Source organism: Lethenteron reissneri, unplaced genomic scaffold (assembly GCF_015708825.2).
Source record: "Lethenteron reissneri isolate LAM-NWPU_2019-01 unplaced genomic scaffold, ASM1570882v1 scaffold_177, whole genome shotgun sequence".
NCBI lineage: Eukaryota > Metazoa > Chordata > Hyperoartia > Petromyzontiformes > Petromyzontidae > Lethenteron > Lethenteron reissneri.
Window position 1 is genome coordinate 5,746 of NW_026891520.1, and position 23,548 is coordinate 29,293.

The 23,548-nt window shown below is 55.1% G+C and overlaps 1 protein-coding gene and 1 long non-coding RNA gene across 2 annotated transcripts; one reads left to right on the forward strand and one right to left on the reverse strand.

Annotated features, from left to right (window-relative positions):
- Positions 1 to 329: 329 nt before the first annotated feature.
- On the reverse strand, positions 330 to 4,600 carry LOC133339307 (uncharacterized). Its single transcript, XR_009754704.1, has 3 exons — positions 4,497 to 4,600; positions 2,145 to 2,204; positions 330 to 382 (listed from the first exon to the last, which is right to left on the reverse strand). It is a non-coding gene; the product is annotated as an uncharacterized LOC133339307 (long non-coding RNA).
- Positions 4,601 to 10,427: 5,827 nt separating this feature from the next.
- LOC133339308 (interferon-induced very large GTPase 1-like) lies at positions 10,428 to 23,339 on the forward strand. The gene is made up of 4 exons (XM_061547433.1): positions 10,428 to 10,562; positions 18,712 to 18,990; positions 20,760 to 22,960; positions 23,004 to 23,339. Exons 1-4 carry the CDS (start codon positions 10,544 to 10,546, stop codon positions 23,337 to 23,339), a joined length of 2,835 nt encoding a protein of 944 aa, XP_061403417.1. The 5' UTR covers positions 10,428 to 10,543.
- The last annotated feature ends 209 nt before the right edge of the window (positions 23,340 to 23,548 follow it).

Consider the following 23,548-nt stretch of genomic DNA (forward strand, 5'->3'; position numbering starts at 1 on the left):
GAAGAAGGCTGCCGTCTCTGGTGTAGGCCAATCAGTTTCAAAGACAACGCCATAGAACATTATAGTTACGTAATTATCAAAGACAACGCCAAAGAACATTATAGTTACGTAATTATCAAAGACAATGCCATACACAAGTATACTGTTCTACTGACACTCGTGGTGAGACGACGCCATTTTTCCATAACTTGGATGCCTAGCAAAAACAACAACAAGGTTCCCGTACCGTTTCTTTCGTAAGCGGCTCCCTCCAGCGGACCAGACTGAGGCTCAGGCTGGCGACCTCCACCGGCAGGGAGCATCGCAGGGTTGGCGTTGCCTCCCAGCGGCGCCTTCACGAGCTCGGACGGTTCCAGTCTGTGCATCACGGCACGCGCCCAACCTGGGCACACACACAGAGACACAAAGATGGACGCCATTCACCGTGTCACCTCTAGCAGGGCTGTAGGGGGCAATGGCTGTTAGTAGCAAGTAGCAGCGCTTATGAAGGCTACTGGCACTGTGGCACACACAGGGTGGGTGAGTAGTCAGCACCACCTCTACACTCACACTGACGTACAACAACCGCCATTCGCCACTAAGTGGCGGTGACATCACCACACGTACACACACACGTGCTTAAGCTAGTCCATCGCATCCGATGAAGACTTCCATTACTTCTTGTGGGTTCTCTGATGGCCGTGCGGTCCTGCCACAGACGGAGCACATGGAGGCCGGTCCCGCTGGGACCGGTGCAGCTACGTCCACGCTGCTTCCTTTGTCGCTTCGCCAGGCCGCGTTTCGGCAATTTTTTTCCCCTTCAGCCGACCGCGCTCCTCGATGGCAGAGGCCGCGCCGGGGTGGAACGGTCAGACAGCAAACGGCCGCGAGGGAGACGGGGGGGGGTCTACCCCACGCTTCCTTAGCGAGGCCTTCAACCAATCCTTGAGCCGTTTTTCTTCGGCCCAACTCTGCAGAGCGACGGCCCAGCTCCGGCTGTCCGTACGTACGCCATCTTTGGCGGGCAGGCGGTCCGCCGGCATTCGGATGGCCGTGGCAATGAGCCGCCTGAGCTGTTGAGGCTGCGTGCGACGGTCGCCCTCGACGCTCCTGCGGCCAGCTCTCTGCAGGATTCTTAAGTGCGGGAACACGGTCCTTGCTGGGTGTCGTTTTCACAACGCGACTGGAGGCATTTGGATGCTAAGCGGCTCTGTTTGTCGTAGGTGTCGGCTGCAAACCGTCCACGTTTCACGTCCATGGAGGAGTGCGGAAGCACACAGCCCGCCGCTCGGTATGCCGCAACTTTGGGGTGGAGGTTACCGTTGCTGAAAAACCCTCCAACCCGAGTCGTCCAAAGGGGGGCGAGGCCTGCGTGATCCGGTGCTGGATGTTCCCGGCGGACGTCGCGGTCTTCCGAGGGGAACGATGGCGAGCGTGGAGTCCGAGATGGGGAATGCGGCTGGTCCAGGCGGAGGCTCGGATGACCACTGACCTAGCGCCTCTGTTGCTTTGGGATGTTAACAGACGGCCTCCATTCAGCTGCACACTCTCACAGCTGCAGCCGGGGTGGGTTGTGGCTTGCGGAGCTTCAGGGTGCTTGCCACCAGAGCGAAGTCATCCGCATACTGGAGCTCAAGTGGACGCTCAGATTCAAATCTCTGCGGCTGCTTGGAGCCTCCTGATGTCGAAAAGTTTCCCATCCAACCTGAAGTCCCGGGGTCACCCCACTCTCCGTTTCCATGTCCTTGTGGAGTAATGTTGTGATGCGTAGGAGGACGCCATTGAATGGGACCGGCTCAGTTACAGAAACCTCACCCTCACAGCGATGCCCACCCCCAACGGGTTCATACTCCTGACCTACAACCGTTACTCCGGCCATGTTCACACAAAGACCACAGACTCATGCAGAAACCCACAGACTCATACACAGACCCACAGACTCACACAGAAACCCATAGAATCACACACAAACTCAGACTCACATAGAAACCCCATACTATACACTACACTACACACTACTACACTACACTATACACTACTACACTACACACTACTACACTATACACTACTACACTATACACTACACTATACACTACACTATACACTACCCAATGAGTGGCTTGTGGTGGGGGGGGGGTGGGGGGTGTTGAGGTTGAGGAGCTCACCGCTGACGCAGCCTGCGGCCACCAGGAGCAGCAGCAGCCACGTGACAGGGTTCATGTCGCCTGCACGTGGGAGGAGTGACGTCACAATCACCACCACACAGACACAGACAAAGGTCCCCCGTGTAGCCTGTGACAAGCTGTAGGGGCAAGTGCTGTTAGTTAGTAGCTAGTAGCAGCAGCGTCTATGAAGGCTACCGGCGCTGTGGCTACACACAGAAGGGTGGGTGGCCAGCACCACGCCCGGCCGCCTTTGTCTTCCCAGCGGCGATGTTTACTCCACCAGGTACTCATTTGAGGCCGAGTCGACCTAGGGGAGGCCCAGGACCAGTTCAAATAATTGTCACTGTTGGTGGCCGTGATCAGGGATCAAACCTGGGTTGCCAGGTTTGTAGCGCAGCGTAGCGCTAACCACTACACTACGCCTAGGCACTCACACAGACACACAACACACAACAACCGCTATTCACCACTAAGTGGTGGTGACATCACCACGACGCTTGTGCCAGGCCATGTGCACCTTGAGGCCACGTGAAGTGTCGAACGCCCACTGGCAAGGGGTCACGGGGCAGACCCAGCAGGTGCCACGGGTCGACTGACTGAGATGACCGAGATGACTGGCTGATGCACCACCTGTGCCCCCTACTGTGTCTACTTGCTGTGCTTTAGCCACCCGGCGCTCCGCTCGTTGTTGTGAGCATCGCTCCTCCGCCCTCCATTGTTGCTGGAGGGCGACTGCCTCCAACTGCCCAGTAGCGTCCTTCACGAGCCTCCTCCACAGAGGCAGATCTTGACACCGCTGGTACCGGTCATCGGCAAGTCCACTCAGCTCCACGTCCTCCTGTACCACTCACTCCATCTCTTCTCTAGCCCCCTCGATCCGGCCGAACAAAAGCTGTTTAGGCATGCGGTGGCTGGGCATGCGGGCTACATGACCCAGCCAACGCCGCCTTGCCTGCCGGAAGAGCTCACCGATGGGACTTTGCCCAGATCTTTCAAGGATTTGTGAGCTCCTCACACAATCCAGCCTGGTTAAACCCAGGTGGATCGTAGGCAGGCCAGCCTTAATATTTCCAACCGGCAAAGATGCTCCATTAGGGGGGTCCACGTTTCGCAAGCATAGAGAAGGGAGGGAATGACTGTGGCCCAGAAGACCTGAAGCTTCGTGCGGAGCGACAGACCAGGTAGCTTCCACACAGCGTTACGCAACCGATGAAAAGATATTGCCGCTCGATTGATTCAGAGTGAGACCTCTGCTGTTAAACTAGAGCCGGTCATCAGCACACTGCCAAGGCTTGGGAAACTCCCCACTCTCTCCACTACTGCCCCATCACCGATTCGGAGTTGTGGGGGTGGAGTGTCCAATGGTACAAAATACCGAGGCAGGTGCTTAGTTTTGGTGGGGTTGATGGTAAGGCCCCACCTCTTAGTGGCACGCTCCAGTCTCAGCAGCAGCGTCTCCACACACACACACTCTCTCACACACTCTCACACACACACACTCTCTCACACACTCTCACACTCTCTCTCTCACATATGTTCTCTCACACACTCTCACACACTCTCACACACTCTCACACTCTCTCTCTCACATATGTTCTCTCACATACTCTCACACACTCTCACACTCTCACTCTCTGACTCTCACGCCTGCCGTAAGGTTAGGAGGGAAACCCAACTGCAGGTTTGACATTTTGCCAACGTGAGCTGATGGCAATCTTCTGTTTGGGTCGCTCTCTCTTTCTCTCTTCCGGGAAACGGAAAAGTCCGTGGACGGGGGGTGGGGAGAGAGAGAAGGGGGAGAGAGGGGGGGGAGAGAAGGGGGGGGGGGGAAGAGAGGGGGTAGAGAGAGGGGGTATAGAGATAGGGAAAGAGTACGGAGGAGGTCAGAGGGTGATTCTTCGTGTTGATGTTGGTGTCTACGAAGAAAAGTAGCACAGGTTGATTTTGCTGCACAATGGGAAAACACGTAAAATATGTATTTAAAAAAGGAGGGGGGGGGGGAACACATAAAACAAAGCGATAAAAACAAAATACCGCAACGATGAACGAAGCAAAGTGCCAGTGAGAGCTTAGGGCAAGAATGGCTGCGTGCAGGACGAGAGAGCGAGCGAGAGGACGTGAGCGAGAGGTGGGGGTGTTACATAAAGCAAAGTAAAAAAAAAATTACGAAATGATGAACGAAGCAAAGTGCCGACTACACCGAGCATCTTCTTGTTCCACTGCATCGTAAAAACAAAAGAGAGCTAGGGCTGTGAGGAAGCCAGCAGGCCTGCCGCGTAGCGAGTGTGTTTCGAGTAGAAAGGGAGACAGAGCTGGGACACAGCACGGTCCTGTGTTGTTGGAGACACTCACAGTGCTGGAGGAGAGATGAGGAGCCCTCGATGGAGCTCTGAGAGCGAAAGAGGTCACCGTGAAGCACAAAAAACTCTTTCTAGCGACGCTATGATGCAGATGAAAACTAGGCCGTCGTTCGCGGGTCATAGAATGCTTGGAACGCAGGGAAACGCACCCTCTTCCCAACATGCAGAGGGGGAGAGAGCGGGGTGGAGGGGTGGAAAGGGAGGGGTGGAGGTGTAGAGAGAGGGAGAGAGAGAGAGGGGTAGAGGGGGACCTGCAGGGCCTCCCACTGGGACAGCTGCTGCCACCTTTCTACAGGAGCGTCCTGCCGACGTGGAGCTCCCTCGCCGTCAGGAGGCTGAACCAGCCGCGATCGGCCGAAGATCTGGTCTTCGAACCGATCCTCAGGAACCCGCAATACAAAGCTGCCATCCACCACCACCGCCACCCCCGGCACGGAGAGGCGCCTCGCCAACACGCGGCTCACCAGAACGGGAGATCTGGTGGAGCCTGGAACACGGGGCCGGTGGCTCGGACCGGCAGACATGGCCGCAAGACGGGGGGCTGCAGTCGCTCCGGGTGGCTGCCCGGATCCTGGCCGAAGCCAAGGGGGCCTTCTCAGCGGCAGCGGGGGAGAACGCCCCCCATCGGCGTTGGGGATGACGAGGCCCCTCTCGGTCCCCTCCACCGGAGCTCTCCGTCGTGCCGCTGCATCGCCAGTGCCGACAAGTGAAGGCGGATCACGACCCGTGCCGGCTGGGAGACCTACCGGAGGTGGCCCTTCGCAAATGTCAAGAGGAAGGTGCTCTACTCCTACATGGTCCGGTGTCACCAACAGGACACCCTGAGGAGCCACAAGGACCAGGCCTGGAGGAGAGCCCTGCTGCCCTGCGTGTCTCCGGAGAGGCCTCGCTGGAGGCAACTCTACTCCAGCCCGACGTACAACCGCGTCGGCGACCTCGGCTGGAGTGTCGCCCACGGCACCGTCACCGCCAACGCCTCCCTGGCGCGCTTCACCGACACGTCCCCGGAGTGCCGGTTCTGCGGTAAAGTGGAGACGGTGGCGCACCGATACGTGGAGTGCAAGAGCCTGGACTCGCTGTTCAAGGTCCTGAGAAACATCCTCCTAAAGTTCAGCCTCCACTTCTCCCCGACGGTCCTCATCTTTGGATACTCGAGGGGTGACGGACCCCAACATCTTCAGGGGCCGGTCAACGTGCTCGTCGGCTCTGCCAAGCTCGCCATATACAGGGCGAGGAAGGTGGTTGTGGAGGGGAAACGTCCGGCCAGCAGCCTGGGCATCTTCCGCGCTCTGGACGGGCAGTTTTTCCGAGCGTGGCCGACACCACCAAACCCGAAACACCATGGCACGGCCGTGGAGGCGTACACGGTGTGGACGCAGCTCTCGATCGTGTACTTGAAGGTCACGTTGAGGTCCGTGTTACTGTCCTTCAGGATCATGAAGGCTTGTCGCCGGAGCGACATGATGTGTGCCAGCTTTAGGTCCCGTTTCCTCAAAGGCAGCGTGATGTTGCGGGAGACGATCGTGCCGAACCGCTCTAGGTCTCGCTGCAGGTTGCTGCTTTTGAGGAAGGGCGGCACGTTGGAGATCAGCACACGGTGGGTGAAGAGAGAGAAGGGGTGCACTGCACAAACAGCTCCCCCCCCTTGATGTCGAGCCCCATTTCTACGAGGCGCGCCGCCGAACTTTCCTTGGCCATGTAGAAGACGACGCCACGGTTGTGTCGCTGGGCAATGAGGATGCCTGCCGACGCGCTCGACCACCGCGGCAAGGACGACCTCGATGGCGATCTCGTGTGGTGGAAGACGAATGACCGCATTCCTCCGAGGGAGAGACTCGAACTTGTCATGCGGTGCCACGATGGACGGCAGCAGTACAACGCGAGTGATGAGAAAAGTCGACGAGAGGTTTTTATTTCAAAGAGAGAAGAGGAAATAAAGATGAATATAACAGCAAGAGAGAAATAAGGAGTGCCGTGAGGGAAGGAGTGGAACAGAGAGAGAGCGAGAGCGAGGGGGTGAGGCAGAGGCCTCAGGCTGCTAAACCAACCAGACCTGGGGCATGGTGGTGCTGTTGAGACAAAGAAAAAACCACCAGAAACGCAGCAAAATTGGCAGCACCACGTGCAGTGACACATCCTCACAGTCAGGGGAGAAGGTGGTTTGACACAATTCCATCAGCTTTCACTTGGGAGATCGATCATCTCTGCTCGGTGTCTTTCCTGGTCTCAGACTCCTGATCGCCTTCAGTACTTCCTCAACAGCTGGCACCTCAGCCAGCCACTCACGGGGGGTGACTTCTTCTTCCAATATTTGAGGCCACCGCAGCCTCAGCAGGGTCATCCCCACTTTGTGCCATGATGTTTTCCATGTCAAGGGATTTCCCCTCCCCCAGGACCTCACAGAAATGCTCAGCAAATCTGCAAACCTGTTCCTGGGGGTCGGAGATTGGATCACCGTTTTTTTTTACCCTATTTATGGTAATAGGTGTGGCACGCACAGACACACGCACATACACACAATGCACACACACACACACCGACATACACACACAGATACAACAACATCATCAAGAAAAATTGCAACTATGCGGGACATTTCCGCATTGTACCCTCTCAATCCTACTCGCAGAATGACGACTACAGAACTAGAACGGACTTCAGTGACGGTGGTGGGGTGGGTGGTGGTGTGGGTGGTGGTAGTGGGTGGTGGTGGTGTGGGTGGTGGTGTGGGTGGTAGTGGGTGGTGGTGGTGATGGTGGTGTGGGTGGTGGTGATGGTGGTGTGGGTGGTGGGTGGTGGTGGTGGTGGGTGGTGGAGTGGGAGGTGGAGTGCGTGGGTGGTCACAGAAGGAGTGGACATGATGGGAACGACTTTGCTGTGAATGTCCGTCGGCAACAGACTAGGAAGCCACAGCCCTGCTGATCCAAGGTGTGTAGTGTAGTGTGTAGTGTAACATGTTGTTGTTGTGGTGTGTAGTGTATAATGTAGTAGTGTGGTGTAGAGTGTAGTGTAGTGTGTAGTGTAAAATGTTGTTGTGTGGTGTGTAGTGTAGTGTGTAGTGAATAATGTAGTAGTGTGGTGTATCATGTAGTGTAGTAGTGTAGTGTATAGTAGTGTAGTGTATAATGTAGTAGTGTGGTGTATAGTGGTGTGTAGTGTTATAGTAGTGTAGTGTATAATGTAGTAGTGTGGTGTAGAGTGTAGTGTAGTGTATAATTTAGTAGTTTGGTGTATCATGTAGTGTAGTGTGTAGTAGTGTAGTGTATAGTAGTGCGTAGTGTAGTGTATAATGTAGTAGTGTAGTGTGTAGTGTATAATGTAGTAGTGTAGTGTGTAGTGTATAATGTAGTAGTGTGGTGTATAGTGTAGTGTAGTAGTGTAGTGTATAATGTAGTAGTGTGGTGTATAGTGTTGTATAGTAGTGTAGTGTATAATGTAGTAGTGTGGTGCATCGTGTAATGTTTAATGTAGTGTATTATGTAGTGTAGTGTATAGTAGTGTGGTGCTTAGTAGTGTAGTGTACTGTGTAGTAGTAGGCTGTATAGTAGTGGTGTGTAGTGTAGTGTATCGTGTAGTGTGCAGTAGTGTAGTGTGTAGTGTATAATGTAGTAGTGTAGGGTATAGGTCGGGTATATGTAGTGCATTGTAGTGTTTCGTGTTGTGTATACGTAGTGTATAATGTAGTGTGTAGTGTATAGTGCAGTGTATACGTAGTGTATAATGTAGTGTATAGTGTATAATGTAGTGTATAGTGTAGTGTATAATGTAGTGTATAGTGCAGTGTATACGTAGTGTATAATGTAGTGTGTAGTGTATATGTAGTGTATAGTGCAGTGTGTAGTGTATAATGTAGTGTATAGTGTAGTGTATAATGTAGTGTATAGTGTATAATGTAGTGTGTAGTGCAGTATATACGTAGTGTATAATGTAGTGTGTAGTGTATAATGTAGTGTATAGTGTAGTGTATAATGTAGTGTATAGTGTATAATGTAGTGTGTAGTGCAGTATATACGTAGTGTATAATGTAGTGTATAGTGTATAATGTAGTGTATAGTGCAGTGTATACGTAGTGTATAATGCAGTGTATAGTGTAGTGTATTATGTAGTGTATAGTGCAGTGTATACGTAGTGTGTAATGTGTAGTGTATAATGTAGTGTGTAGTGTATAATGTAGTTTATAGTGTGTAGTGTATAATGTAGTGTATAGTGCAGTGGATACGTAGTGTATACGTAGTGTATAGTGTATAATGTAGTGTATAGTGTAGTGTAGTATATAATGTAGTGTATAGTGTGTAGTGTAGTATATAATATAGTGTGTAGTGTATAGTGTAGTGTACAGTTGCAGTGATAGTGCAGTGTATAGTGTCGTATAGTGTGTAGTGTACAGTGTAGTGTATAGTGTAGTAGTGTATACTGTAGTGTATACTGTAGTGTATAGTGTCTAGTGTAGTGTATAGGGTTATTGTAGTGTATAGTGTAGTGTATAGTGTAGTGTATAGTGTAGTAGTGTATAGTGTAGTGTAGTAGTGTATAGTGTAGTAGTGTATAGTGTAGTGTATAGTGTAGTGTATAGTGTAGTAGTGTATAGTGTAGTGTAGTAGTGTATCGTGTAGTAGTGTATAGTGTAGTAGTGTATAGTGTAGTAGTGTATAGTGTAGTAGTGTATAGTGTAGTAGTGTATAGTGTAGTGTATAGTGTAGTGTATAGTGTAGTAGTGTATAGTGTAGTGTAGTAGTGTATAGTGTAGTAGTGTATAGTGTAGTAGTGTATAGTGTAGTAGTGTATAGTGTAGTAGTGTATAGTGTAGTGTATAGTGTAGTAGTGTCTAGGTAGGTATAGTGCAGTAGTGTTATAGTGTAGTAGGTTATAGTGTAGTAGTGTATAGTGTAGTAGTGTCTAGTGTAGTAGTGTATAGTGTAGTGCAGGGGTCGGCAACCTATGGCTCCGGAGCCGCATGCAGCTCTTTACGGGCTGCTTCTTGACGATATGTACGTATGTACAGTATGTACTCAGATGCATTTGCGGCTCTTGAAATACTGAATTTTGTACCGAATTGGAAAGAAATGGCTCTTCTTGTTATTTTTGGTTGCCGACCCCTGGTGTAGTGTATAGTGTGTAGTATATAATGTAGTGTACAGTGCAGTGTATACATTGCCAAGTTCACTAAGGGAGGTCGGAACCCCTGCAGGTGGCGTCTTGGGTCGTGGTCACGAAGAGCTGTGATGGGTGAGTGGCTGAGTGAGTGAGTGGGTGAGTGAGTGAGACGTGAGTGGGTGAGTGAGCGAGTGGGTGAGTGAGCGGCGTGGAGTGATAGTGGGTGAGTGGTGAGGGGGTGAGTGAGTGAGTGGGTGAGTGGGTTAGTGAGCGAGTGAGGTGGGTGAGTGTAGCGAGTGGGTGAGTGAGCGAGTGAGTGGGGTGAGTGGGTGAGTGGGTGAGCGAGTGGCTGAGTGAGGTGGGGGAGTGGGTGAGGGAGTGGCTGAGTGAGTGGGTGAGTGGGTGAGTGGGTGAGCGAGTGGCTGAGTGAGTGGGGTGAGTGGGGGTGAGTGAGTGGCTGAGTGAGTGGGTGAGTGGTGTGAGTGGGTGAGCGAGTGGCTGAGTGAGTGGGTGAGTGGGTGAGTGAGTGGCTGAGTGAGTGGGTGAGTGGGTGAGTTGAGCGAGTGGGTGAGTTGAGCGAGTGGGTGAGTGAGCGAGTGGGTGAGTGAGCGAGTGAGTGGGTGAGTGAGTGGCTGAGTGAGTGGGTGAGTTGGTGAGCGAGTGGGTGAGTGAGTGGCTGAGTGAGTGGCTGAGTGAGTGAGGGCTGAGTGAGTGAGTGGGTGAGTGAGTGGCTGAGTGAGTGAGTGGCTGAGTGAGTGAGTGGCTGAGTGAGTGAGTGGGTGAGTGAGTGGCTGAGTGAGTGAGTGGCTGAGTGGGTGAGTGGGTGAGTGGCTGAGTGAGTGGTGAGTGAGTGAGTGGCTGAGTGAGTGAGTGGCTGAGTGAGTGGTGAGTGAGTGAGTGAGAACTGAAGACAGAGACACGGAGCCACGGAGGAGCGACAGAAGCATGGCCCATTATTCGCGAGGTAAACGAAACCTCAGTTCCCCTCACTTCATTCATCTCTCTTTCGTCTCCTTGTTCTGTCCGGGCTGGCTGATGTAGATGCAGTGTTGAGTCTATGGGCAGTGTTGAGTCTATGGGTAGTGTTGAGTCTATGGGCAGTGTTGAGTCTATGGGCAGTGTTGAGTCTATGGGCAGTGTTGAGTCTATGGGCAGTGTTGAGTCTATGGGCAGTGTTGAGTCTATGGGCAGTGTTGAGTCTATGGGCAGTGTTGAGTCTATGGGCAGTGTTGAGTCTATGGTGCAGTGTTGAGTCTATGGGTAGTGTTGAGTCTATGGGCAGTGTTGAGTCTATGGTGCAGTGTTGAGTCTATGGGTAGTGTTGAGTCTATGGTGCAGTGTTGAGTCTATGGGCAGTGTTGAGTCTATGGTGCAGTGTTGAGTCTATGGGCAGTGTTGAGTCTATGGGCAGTGTTGAGTCTATGGGCAGTGTTGAGTCTATGGGTAGTGTTGAGTCTATGGGCAGTGTTGAGTCTATGGGCAGTGTTGAGTCTATGGGCAGTGTTGAGTCTATGGGGCAATGTTGAGTCGATGGAGTGTTGAGTCTATGGGCAGTGTTGAGTCTATGGGCAGTGTTGAGTCTATGGGCAGTGTTGAGTCTATGTGCAGTGTTGAGTCTATGGGGCAATGTTGAGTCGATGGGTAGTGTTGAGTCTATGGCAGTGTTGAGTCTATGGGCCAATGTTGAGTCTATGGGTAGTGTTGAGTCTATGGGGCAATGTTGAGTCTATGGGTAGTGTTGAGTCTATGGGGCAATGTTGAGTCTATGGGCAGTGTTGAGTCTATGGGGCAATGTTGAGTCTCTGGGAGTGTTGAGTCTATGGGGCAATGTTGAGTCTATGGGGCAATGTTGAGTCTATGGGCAATGTTGAGTCTATGGGGCAGTGTTGAGTCTATGGGCAGTGTGGTCTATGGGCAATGTTGAGTCTATGGGCAGTGTTGAGTCTATGGGCAGTGTTGAGTCTATGGGCAGTGTTGAGTCTATGGGCAGTGTTGAGTCTATGGGCAGTGTTGAGTCTATGGGTAGTGTTGAGTCTATGGGCAGTGTTGAGTCTATGGGCAGTGTTGAGTCTATGGGCAATGTTGAGTCTATGGTGCAGTGTTGAGTCTATGGGTAGTGTTGAGTCTATGGGCAGTGTTGAGTCTATGGTGCAGTGTTGAGTCTATGGTAGTGTTGAGTCTATGGCAGTGTTGAGTCTATGGGCAGTGTTGAGTCTATGGTGCAGTTTGAGTCTATGGGCAGTGTTGAGTCTATGGGCAGTGTTGAGTCTATGGGCAGTGTTGAGTCTATGGGTAGTGTTGAGTCTATGGGCAGTGTTGAGTCTATGGGCAGTGTTGAGTCTATGGGCATGTTGAGTCTATGGGGCATGTTGAGTCTATGGGCAGTGTTGAGTCTATGGGCAGTGTTGAGTCTATGGGCAGTGTTGAGTCTATGGGCAGTGTTGAGTCTATGGGCATGTTGAGTCTATGGGTAGTGTTGAGTCTATGGGGCATGTTGAGTCTATGGGTAGTGTTGAGTCTATGGGCAGTGTTGAGTCTATGGGCAGTGTTGAGTCTATGGGCATGTTGAGTCTATGGGTAGTGTTGAGTCTATGGGCATGTTGAGTCTATGGGCATGTTGAGTCTATGGGGCATGTTGAGTCTATGGGCATGTTGAGTCTATGGTGGCAGTGCTGGTCTATGGGCATGTTGAGTCTATGGGCAGTGTTGAGTCTATGGGCAGTTGAGTCTATGTGTAGTGTTGAGTCTATGGGTAGTGTTGAGTCTATGGTGCAGTGTTGAGTCTATGGGTAGTGTTGAGTCTATGGGGCAGTGTTGAGTCTATGGGCAGTGTTGAGTCTATGGTGCAGTGTTGAGTCTATGGGGCATGTTGAGTCTATGGGGCATGTTGAGTCTATGGGGCATGTTGAGTCTATGGGTAGTGTTGAGTCTATGGGCAGTGTTGAGTCTATGGGCAGTGTTGAGTCTATGGGGCATGTTGAGTCTATGGGCATGTTGAGTCTATGGGCAGTGAGTCTATGGGCATGTTGAGTCTATGGGCAGTGTTGAGTCTATGGGCAGTGTTGAGTCTATGGGCATGTTGAGTCTATGGGCAGTTGATCTATGGGCAATGTTGATCTATGGGGCATGTTGAGTCTATGGGCATGTTGAGTCTATGGGGCAGTGTTGAGTCTATGGGTAGTGTTGAGTCTATGGGCAGTGTTGAGTCTATGGGCATGTTGAGTCTATGGGCAGTGTTGATCTATGGGGCATGTTGAGTCTATGGGGCATGTTGAGTCTTGGGTAGTGTGAGTCTATGGGGCATGTTGAGTCTATGGGCAATGTTGAGTCTATGGCAGTGTTGAGTCTATGGGCATGTTGAGTCTATGGGTAGTGTTGAGTCTATGGGGCAATGTTGAGTCTATGGGTAGTGTTGAGTCTATGGGGCAATGTGAGTCTGGGCAGTGTTGAGTCTATGGGCATGTTGAGTCTGGGTAGTGTTGAGTCTATGGGGCATGTTGAGTCTATGGGCATGTTGAGTCTATGGGCATGTTGAGTCTATGGGCATGTTGAGTCTATGGGCAGTGTTGAGTCTATGGGTAGTGTTGAGTCTATGGGCATGTTGAGTCTATGGGCAGTGTTGAGTCTATGGGCATGTTGAGTCTATGGGTAGTGTTGAGTCTATGGGTAGTGTTGAGTCTATGGGTAGTGTTGAGTCTATGGGGCAATGTTGAGTCTATGGGCAATGTGAGGTCTATGGTAGCTGTTTTGAGTCTATGGGCAATGTTGAGTCTATGGTGGGCATGTGAGTTCTCTGGGCAATGTTGAGTCTAGGGCAATGTTAGTCTATGGGCATGAGTTGATCTATGGGGCAAGGTGAGTCTCTGTAGTGTTTGAGTCTATGGGGCAATGTTGATCTATTGGGCAATGTGAGTCCTATTGGTCAATGTTGAGTCTATGGGTATTGTGTGAGTCTATGGACAATGTTGAGGTCTCGGCATGTTGACGGTCTATGGGTCAATGTTGATCTATGGGTATTGTTTGAGTCTATGGGGTAGTGTTGAGTCTATGGGCAATGTTGAGTCTATGGGGCAATGTTGAGCTATGGGGCAATGTTGAGTCTATGGGGCAATGTTGAGTCTATGGGTAGTGTTGAGTCTATGGGCAATGTTGAGTCTATGGGGCAATGTTGAGTCTGTGGGCAATGTTGAGTCTATGGGCAATGTTAGTCTATGTGGGAAATGTTAGTCTATGGGCAATGTGAGTCTATGGGCAATGTTAGTCTATGGGCAATGTTAGTCTTTGGGCAATGTTAGTCTATGGGGCAATGTTAGTCTATGGGCAATGTTAGTCTATGGGCAGTGTTAGTCTATGGGCAGTGTTAGTCTATGGGCAATGTTAGTCTATGGGCAATGTTAGTCTATGGGCAATGTTAGTCTATGGGCAATGTTAGTCTATGGGCAATGTTAGTCTATGGGCTGCTGTAGATGCAGACAGCTCCTGCTCTGGCTACCGATGTCATGGTGTAGAGAGACACACACACAGACTGACACACACACACACAGACACACACAGACTGACACACACACACAGACTGACACACACACACACAGACTGACACACACACAGACACACACACACACACACAGACTGACACACACACTCACACACAGACAAAGATAAAGACAAAGATCCCCCGTATAGCCTTAACAGACTGGAGGGGCAAGTGCTGTTAGCGAGCACCTATGAAGGCCGGAACGGTACACGAGGGGGTGGGTGGCCAGCACCACGCCCGACCGCCTTTGTCTCCCCAGTGGCGATGTTTACATACCGCACCAGGTACTCATTTAAGGCTGAGTCGACCTAGGGGAGGCCCGGGACCGGTTCAGATAATCGTCACATGGTGTTAGCCGTGAGCGGGAATCGAACCCGGGTCGCCAGGTTCATAGCGCAGCGCGCTAACCGCTACACTACCGCTCCCCACACAGACACACACAGACTGACACACACACTCACAGACACACACAGACAGACAAACACAGACTGCAAATAGGCAGCAGCAGGCATCGTCAGGGTCCGAGATCGAACCCACGACCTCCTGTAGACCAGGCGAGGCAGTCAACATCTCACAGGGTCCGAGATCAAACCCACGACCTCCTGTAGACCAGGCGAGGCAGTCAACATATCACAGGGTCCGAGATCAAACCCACGACCTCCTGTAGACCAGGCGAGGCAGTCAACATATCACAGGGTCCGAGATCGAACCCACGACCTCCTGTAGACCAGGCGAGGCAGTCAACATCTCACAGGGTCCAAGATCGAACCCACGACCTCCTGTATACCAGGCGAGGCAGTCAACATCTCACAGGGTCCGAGATCGAACCCACGACCTCCTGTAGACCAGACGAGGCAGTCAACATCTCACAGGGTCTAGGATCGAACCCACGACCTCCTGTAGACCAGGCGAGGTAGTCAACATCTCACAGGGTCCGAGATCGAACCCATGACCTCCTGTAGACCAGGCGAGGCAGTCAACATCTCACAGGGTCCGAGATCGAACCCAAGACCTCCTGTAGACCAGGCGAGGTAGTCAACATCTCACAGGGTCTGGGATCGAACCCACGACCTCCTGTAGACCAGACGAGGCAGTCAACATCTCACAGGGTCTAGGATCGAACCCACGACCTCCTGTAGACCAGGCGAGGTAGTCAACATCTCACAGGGTCCGAGATCGAACCCATGACCTCCTGTAGACCAGGCGAGGCAGTCAACATCTCACAGGGTCCGAGATCGAACCCAAGACCTCCTGTAGACCAGGCGAGGCAGTCAACATCTCACAGGGTCCAAGATCGAACCCACGACCTCCTGTAGACCAGACGAGGCAGTCAACATCTCACAGGGTCTGGGATCGAACCCACGACCTCCTGTATACCAGGCGAGGTAGTCAACATCTCACAGGGTCCGAGATCGAACCCAGGACCTGCTGTAGACCAGGCGAGGTAGTCAACATCTCACAGGGTCTGGGATCGAACCCACGACCTCCTGTAGACCAGGCGAGGCAGTCAACATCTCACAGGGCCCAAGATCGAACCCACGACCTCCTGTAGACCAGGCGAGGTAGTCAACATCTCACAGGGTCCGAGATCGAACCCACGACCTGCTGTAGACCAGGCGAGGTAGTCAACATCTCACAGGGTCTGGGATCGAACCCACGACCTCCTGTAGACCAGGCGAGGCAGTCAACATCTCACAGGGTCCAAGATCGAACCCACGACCTCCTGTAGACCAGGCGAGGTAGTCAACATCTCACAGGGTCCGAGATCGAACCCACGACCTGCTGTAGACCAGGCGAGGTAGTCAACATCTCACAGGGTCTGGGATCGAACCCACGACCTCCTGTAGACCAGGCGAGGCAGTCAACATCTCACAGGGTCCAAGATCGAACCCACGACCTCCTGTAGACCACGCGAGGCAGTCAACATTTCACAGGGTCCGAGATCGAACCCACGACCTCCTGTAGACCAGGCGAGGTAGTCAACATCTCACAGGGTCCGAGAGCGAACCCACGACCTCCTGTAGACCAGGCGAGGCAGTCAACATCTCACAGGGTCTGGGATCGAACCCACAACCTCCTGTAGACCAGGCGAGGTAGTCAACATCTCACAGGGTCCGAGATCAAACCCACGACCTCATGTATACCAGGCGAGGCAGTCAACATCTTCCAGGGTCTGGGATCGAACCCACGACCTCCTGTAGACCAGGCGAGGTAGTCAACATCTCACAGGGTCCGGGATCGAACCCACGACCTCCTGTAGACCAGGCGAGGCAGTCAACATCTCACAGGGTCCGAGATCGAACCCACGACCTCCTGTATACCAGGCGAGGCAGTCAACATCTCACAGGGTCCGAGATCGAACCCACGACCTCCTGTAGACCACGCGAGGCAGTCAACATCTCACAGGGTCCGAGATCGAACCCACGACCTCCTGTAGACCAGGCGAGGTAGTCAACATCTCACAGGGTCTGGGATCGAACCCACGACCTCCTGTAGACCAGGCGAGGTAGTCAACATCTCACAGGGTCTGGGATCGAACCCACGACCTCCTGTAGACCAGGCGAGGCAGTCAACATCTCACAGGGTCCAAGATCGAACCCACGACCTCCTGTAGACCAGGCGAGGTAGTCAACATCTCACAGGGTCTGGGATCGAACCCACGACCTCCTGTAGACCAGGCGAGGCAGTCAACATCTCACAGGGTCCAAGATCGAACCCACGACCTCCTGTAGACCACGCGAGGCAGTCAACATCTCACAGGGTCCGAGATCGAACCCACGACCTCCTGTACGCCAGGCGAGGTAGTCAACATCTCACAGGGTCCGAGAGCGAACCCACGACCTCCTGTAGACCAGGCGAGGCAGTCAACATCTCACAGGGTCCGAGAGCGAACCCACGACCTCCTGTAGACCAGGCGAGGCAGTCAACATCTCACAGGGTCTGGGATCGAACCCACGACCTCCTGTAGACCAGGCGAGGTAGTCAACATCTCACAGGGTCCGAGATCAAACCCACGACCTCATGTAGACCAGGCGAGGCAGTCAACATCTCACAGGGTCCGGGATCGAACCCACGACCTCCTGTAGACCAGGCGAGGCAGTCAACATCTCACAGGGTCTGGGATCGAACCCACGACCTCCTGTAGACCAGGCGAGGCAGTCAACATCGCGTAACCTCCCGTGCAGTGACGCAATGGGAATGTCCCTGAGTTGCGTGAAATGAGGAAGTTGAGTGCAACCCCCCAGAGGCTTCAAAAATTGTGGTTATTTTACATTCCTGAGAGGTCAATGTTACGTCCATGCAAATCAGACGTTCCGCTGACGTTGGAGATGAACATTTGTCCTTTTTTAGATATGCCGCGTGGCCCTAAACTCAGGGCACAAAGAGTTGTTACTATTCTACAGGGTGGGCTAAAGGTCAGGACATATAGCGTTGCTGTTATACAGCAGCAGGCATTGTCAGGGTCACGGGATTGAACCCACAACCTCCTGTAGACCAGGCGAGGTAGTCAACATCTCACAGGGTCTGGGATTGAACCCACGACCTCCTGTAGACCAGGCGAGGTAGTCAACATCTCACAGGGTCTGGGATTGAACCCACGACCTCCTGAACACCAGGCGAGGTAGTCAACATCTCACAGGGTCACGGGATTGAACCCACGACCTCCTGTAGACCAGGCGAGGTAGTCAGCATCTCACAGGGTCTGGGATTGAACCCACGACCTCCTGCAGACCAGGCGAGGTAGTTAACATCTCACAGGGTCACGGGATTGAACCCACGACCTCCCGTAGACCAGGCGAGGTAGTTAACATCTCACAGGTCTGGGATTGAACCCACGACCTCCTGTAGACCAGGCGAGGTAGTCAACATCTCACAGGGTCTGGGATTGAACCCACGACCTCCTGAACACCAGGCGAGGTAGTCAACATCTCACAGGGTCACGGGATTGAACCCACGACCTCCTGTAGACCAGGCGAGGTAGTCAACATCTCACAGGGTCTGGGATTGAACCCACGACCTCCTGCAGACCAGGCGAGGTAGTTAACATCTCACAGGGTCACGGGATTGAACCCACGACCTCCCGTAGACCAGGCGAGGTAGTTAACATCTCACAGGTCTGGGATTGAACCCACGACCTCCTGTAGACCAGGCGAGGTAGTCAACATCTCACAGGGTCTGGGATTGAACCCACGACCTCCTGAACACCAGGCGAGGTAGTCAACATCTCACAGGGTCACGGGATTGTGTGAGTGTCTGTGTGTGTCTGTGTGTGTGTGTGTGTGTCTGTGTGTGTCTGTGTGTGTCTGTGTGTGTGTCTGTGTGTGTGTGTCTGTGTGTGTCTGTGTGTCTGTGTGTGTGAGTATCTGTGTGTGAGTGTGTGTGTGTGTGTCTGTACGTGTATGTGTGTGTTTTGGCGTGGTGGTGCTGTCCACCCACCCCCTCTGTGTGTAGCCACGGTGCCGGTAGCCTCCACAGGCGCTGCCGCTACTCGCTACTCGCTACTCACAGCCACTTGCACCCTACGGTCCGCTGAGGCTACAACAAGCGGCGGGAATCTACGACCTTTTCTCCTTTGCAGGCAACCAAACGGTGAAGCTGATTCGCTGGGAGAAGCCCGTTCTGAAGACGATCCTGAGCCGGGACGTCTCGTTCTTCCTCGACGCGCTGGACCGGCACGAATTCATCACGAGGCCCATTTACCACCGCGCCAAGGACATGCCGGTCCAGGAGGACAGCGCCAACTTCATCCTCGACCACTTCATCGACGGCGGGGAGACCGCATGCCAGAATCTGCTGAGCGTCTTAAAGGAAATCCACAAGCACTACCCACCGCTCAAGGACTGGTTGGACAGGCTGTGTACGTAATCCTCTCGCCTTAGAACAGCAGCGGCAGCAGCGGCAGCGGCGAATGTTTCTATCGCCGATTCTTGCACTTGTATTGCCGCGGCAACGGTGGCTAGGAGTGGTGAGATGTTAACTACCTCGCCTGGTGCACAGGAGGTCGTGAGTTCGATCCCAGACCCTGACGCCTGCTGCTGTATATCTGGAGTCTGCATCTCTCTCTCCCCATGGTCGCGTGGATTTTTCTCCGGGTCCTCCGGTTTTTCCTCCACATTTATACTCAACGTCAGCACGCGTTTTAAGATTAATTTGGCTGCTGCTCTGAATTCCCACGTGACTTTACCGAAAGAAATGAAGAGTCATAAAAACTAGTTTAGAAATTCTCACAGACCCGTTGCGACTCTTCGTGGCTTATCAGTCCCCCCCTGTAATGGTTCCCGCAATAAACCGGGAGGAACCCCCTCACCGTGTGATGATCTGTGATTGGTTGGTACGGAGATGAGGAGACACGGTCCGAGGTGTGACGATGCGTGACTGGTCGCTGGGAATGAGGTGACAGTGATGAGGTGACAGTGATGAGGGAATGAGAGAGGGGACAGTGGGGACAAGAGAAGAGGGAGCTGTGGATGGAGAGAGCTGTGGATGAAGGAGAGAGCTGTGGATGAAGGAGAGAGCTGTGGGTGAAGGAGAGAGCTGTGGATGAAGGAGAGAGCTGTGGGTGAAGGAGAGAGCTGTGGGTGAAGGAGAGAGCTGTGGATGAAGGAGAGAGCTGTGGGTGAAGGAGAGAGCTGTGGATGAAGGAGAGAGCTGTGAAGGAGAGAGCTGTGGGTGAAGGAGGGAGCTGTGGATGAAGGAGAGAGCTGTGGGTGAAGGAGAGAGCTGTGGGTGAAGGAGGGAGCTGTGGATGAAGGAGGGAGCTGTGGGTGAAGGAGAGAGCTGTGGATGAAGGAGAGAGCTGTGGGTGAAGGAGAGAGCTGTGGGTGAAGGAGAGAGCTGTGGATGAAGGAGAGAGCTGTGGGTGAAGGAGAGAGCTGTGGATGAAGGAGAGAGCTGTGGGTGAAGGAGAGAGCTGTGGGTGAAGGAGAGAGCTGTGAAGGAGAGAGCTGTGGGTGAAGGAGGGAGCTGTGGATGAAGGAGAGAGCTGTGGGTGAAGGAGAGAGCTGTGGGTGAAGGAGGGAGCTGTGGATGAAGGAGAGAGCTGTGGATGAAGGAGAGAGCTGTGGGTGAAGGAGGGAGCTGTGGATGAAGGAGAGAGCTGTGGATGAAGGAGGGAGCTGTGGGTGAAGGAGAGAGCTGTGGGTGAAGGAGAGAGCTGTGGATGAAGGAGAGAGCTGTGGGTGAAGGAGGGAGCTGTGGATGAAGGAGGGAGCTGTGGATGAAGGAGGGAGCTGTGGGTGAAGGAGAGAGCTGTGGGTGAAGGAGAGAGCTGTGGATGAAGGAGAGAGCTGTGGGTGAAGGAGAGAGCTGTGGGTGAAGGAGAGAGCTGTCGATGAAGGAGGGAGCTGTGGATGAAGGAGGGAGCTGTGGATGAAGGAGAGATTAATGATGGAGTGCTGAGTGTAGAGATTTCTCTGCGAAGGTTGTGGTGGTGTAAATTAGAAAGATCAGTCCAAACGTGTTTTGTGTTTGTTTGGTTGGTAGTGGTTGTGTCCTGGTTGATTCTTGATCTGCATGAGGTTTGTTTGTGTTGTTTTTGCCTTGTATGCCAACTCGACCATGACGACGACGATGATGATGATCGTGAAGCATTACGCGGTGAATGTAATCGATCGTGATGTCTTGCAGCACCTCCAGGTGAAACGAATTCGGTGACGTTCTTCCAAATCCTCCACGAGCTCAACCTGAGCCAATGCTACGGGGACAAGATGCAACGGGGCGACGAGGACAAGATGCAACGGGCCGACGAGGACAAGATGCGATGGCGCTACGGGGACAAGATGCGACGCCGCGACGTCGTCACTCTGAGCAGGCGGCGCAAGCATCCCAGCTCGCTGGAGGAGGTCGCGCGACACTTTGTGCAGGACGTGATGATGACGAACCCCGAGTCCCGGAGCGCCAGCACCGCCCGCGCCGCGCGCAGGGCCAGCTCCGCGAGCGCCAGCGACAGGATCTCGGACGGCTTCATCAACCCGCTGGATCTGGAGGTCGCGGTCCTGCTGTGCGCCGACCACCCGCTGCAGGACGACCTGATGCACAAGATGTCCGCGTGCCGCTTCGCGCTGCCCCTGCTGCTGCCCGACGCGGGACGGGGGGTCGTCACGCTGAAGCTGTGCGCCGCGCGGCACGTCGCGAGGCAGTGGAGGGGTTGGCAGATCTCGACGCGGCGGACAGGTTGGCGGGACGCCCGCGGCGACGGGCGCTCCCCGGCGCTGGTCCTGCGCATGCCGTGCGTGGCGTTCGCTCGCTTCGGCCGCGGCGGTGGCGGCTCCAAATCGGAGCTGCTCAACTTGATCGTCGGCGGTCGGGGCCACGAGGCGTTCGTCCACCGCGACACGGCGCAGGGCGACGTGCCCCGGGTGGTTGCCGACGGGCTGGTGGAGATCTCGCCGTACTTCCCGGGCGCCGAGGCGGACGCGGAGGAGGAGGAGGACGCTCGGAGCCCCTTCTGCGCCCTGAACCTGCGCGGCGACGCCGCCGACAGCCGCCTCGAGAGGCAGTTCGGCTTTCTGCGGGCGGCGTCCGTCGCGACGTTCCTCTTTGTCGGCGGCGACGTCGTCCGGAAGAGCGCGGAGCGTTGCCGGGCCTTGCTGGCGGGCGCGGCGACGCCGGTGTTCCTGCTCACCGACTTCGAGGACGGGGAGGACGCCGAGTCGGCGGTGAGCGGCATCCTCTCGACGCTGCCGGGGACGAAGGTCGCGGACGTCAATCGGCGCGGCCAGAACAAGGCCTCCTTCGCGAGCAGACTGCGCTCCAAGATCGCCACCCTGCTCGCGAACACGCGGACGGCGGGCAGCACGCCCGCGGAGATGGAGCGCCTCGCCCGGGAGCGGGGCATCCAAGTCGACGGCTGGCCCGGCTCGCCCGCGGCCGACGAGGTCGTGTCCGAGGTGGCCGACCTCGGCGTCGCCCTCTACAAGCGGGAGCGCCTCCCCCGCCAGGGCGGCAAGCGGCCGAGCCGCCCGGGGCGGAGGGACGACCCCCGCCTCGGCGTCCGCGCGTCCGGGGCTCGGCTCGCCGCGCCCACGTTTCTGCGGCGGCTCCTGGAGGAGCCCGCGGACGACCCCGCGGCCTTCCTGCGGCGGCTGGCCGTCGAGCTGGACGAGCGCTCCGCCGTCGTGCTGTCGCTCGCCGGGCGGGACGAGGCCGCGCGGGACAGCTGCCTGGGAGCGGAGCACTTCCTGCGGGAGGTGGCGTGGGCCTACGAGGCGGCCTACGAGGCGGCCTACAAGGCGGCCTACGAGGCGGCCCGCGGCGTCGTCGGCGGCGTCTCGGGCGACGACGACGACGACTTGCGGCGGGCGCCGGAGATCGGCGCCCGGCTGCTCCTGAGCGGCTCCCCGCTGGAGCTGGTGGACGTCGACGGGGGCAGCGTGCCCGCCAAGTGGCTCGCCGACGTCCTGGGGGCGGCGGGCCGCGAGCTCGGGGACCCGACGGTCTTCGTGCTCTCGGCGCTGGGCCCCCACCGCGCCGAGACGTTCGCGCTGCTCAACACGACGCTCGGCTCCCGCTTCCCGGCGGGCGGCGGCGGAGCGGGCGGGGGGGCGGTCCGCGGAGCCTTCGCGACGCTCGTGGCCGTCGAGGGGGGGGGCGACGCAGCGGCGGCCCCCGGCTACGTGCTCGCCGTCAGCGTCGAGGGGCTGGCGTCGCCCGGGCCGGCGAGCCCCGAGCGCGACGGCGAGCTGGTCGCGTTCGCGATCGCCGTGAGCCACGTCGCCCTCGTGATCCTGGAGGGGAACGCGGGGGGGGAGGACTCCCTGGAGGGCGACGTCGTCCGGGCGCTCCTCCGAACGGGGGGGAGGCAACGCAAGGAAGCCGCCTGCATCTTCGTCCGCCAGAACTCGGGCGGGGGTGCCGGCGTGCGTCGAGAAGGCGAGGGAGCGGGCGCTGCTAAAGCGGTTCGCCGCCGTGACCCTGGCGGGCAAGGAGGGCGACGAGGGCTCGCGCGGTCGTCTTGCGGACGTCGTGGGGCACTCCGAGAACTACTTGTACCTGCCAAGCCCGTGGCACGGGACTCCGCCGATGGCCGCGGTTAGCGCCGAGTACGTTCAGGGCGTGCGGCACCTGAGGAGCCGTCTGATGGAGCGCGTGCAACGAGTCGCGGCGCCGGGGAGGGTGAGGCTGTCGACGCTGGCGCGGCTGGTAGAGCAGGCGTGGAATGACGTGAAGAGGGAGGGAGCTCTTTCCACGGACACAGACGGCTCGTAGTAGGCGATGTCGCGGGCGGTATCCGGCGTTGGCGGCGAGGGGGTGGGTGGGGTTTGGCTCAGAGGTTATTTTGCCGCCGCGACGGAGCTAATCGCGACGCTCGCGTCAAAAGGATAATTGCGCCCCCCCCAGCGTGACGCGAAAAGAATCGGTAGGAGAGTTTTTTTTTCCCCTTTATGGCTGTCACCTGATGAAGTTGGTTGTTGTTA

Bases quoted from the DNA above. Each gene is read 5' to 3' on its own strand.
- LOC133339308 (XM_061547433.1), top strand. The intron at 18,991-20,759 runs GTACGTAATCCT...GATGTCTTGCAG, and splicing joins GGACTGGTTGGACAGGCTGT to CACCTCCAGGTGAAACGAAT. The intron at 22,961-23,003 runs GTCCGCCAGAAC...TGCGTCGAGAAG, and splicing joins AGGAAGCCGCCTGCATCTTC to GCGAGGGAGCGGGCGCTGCT.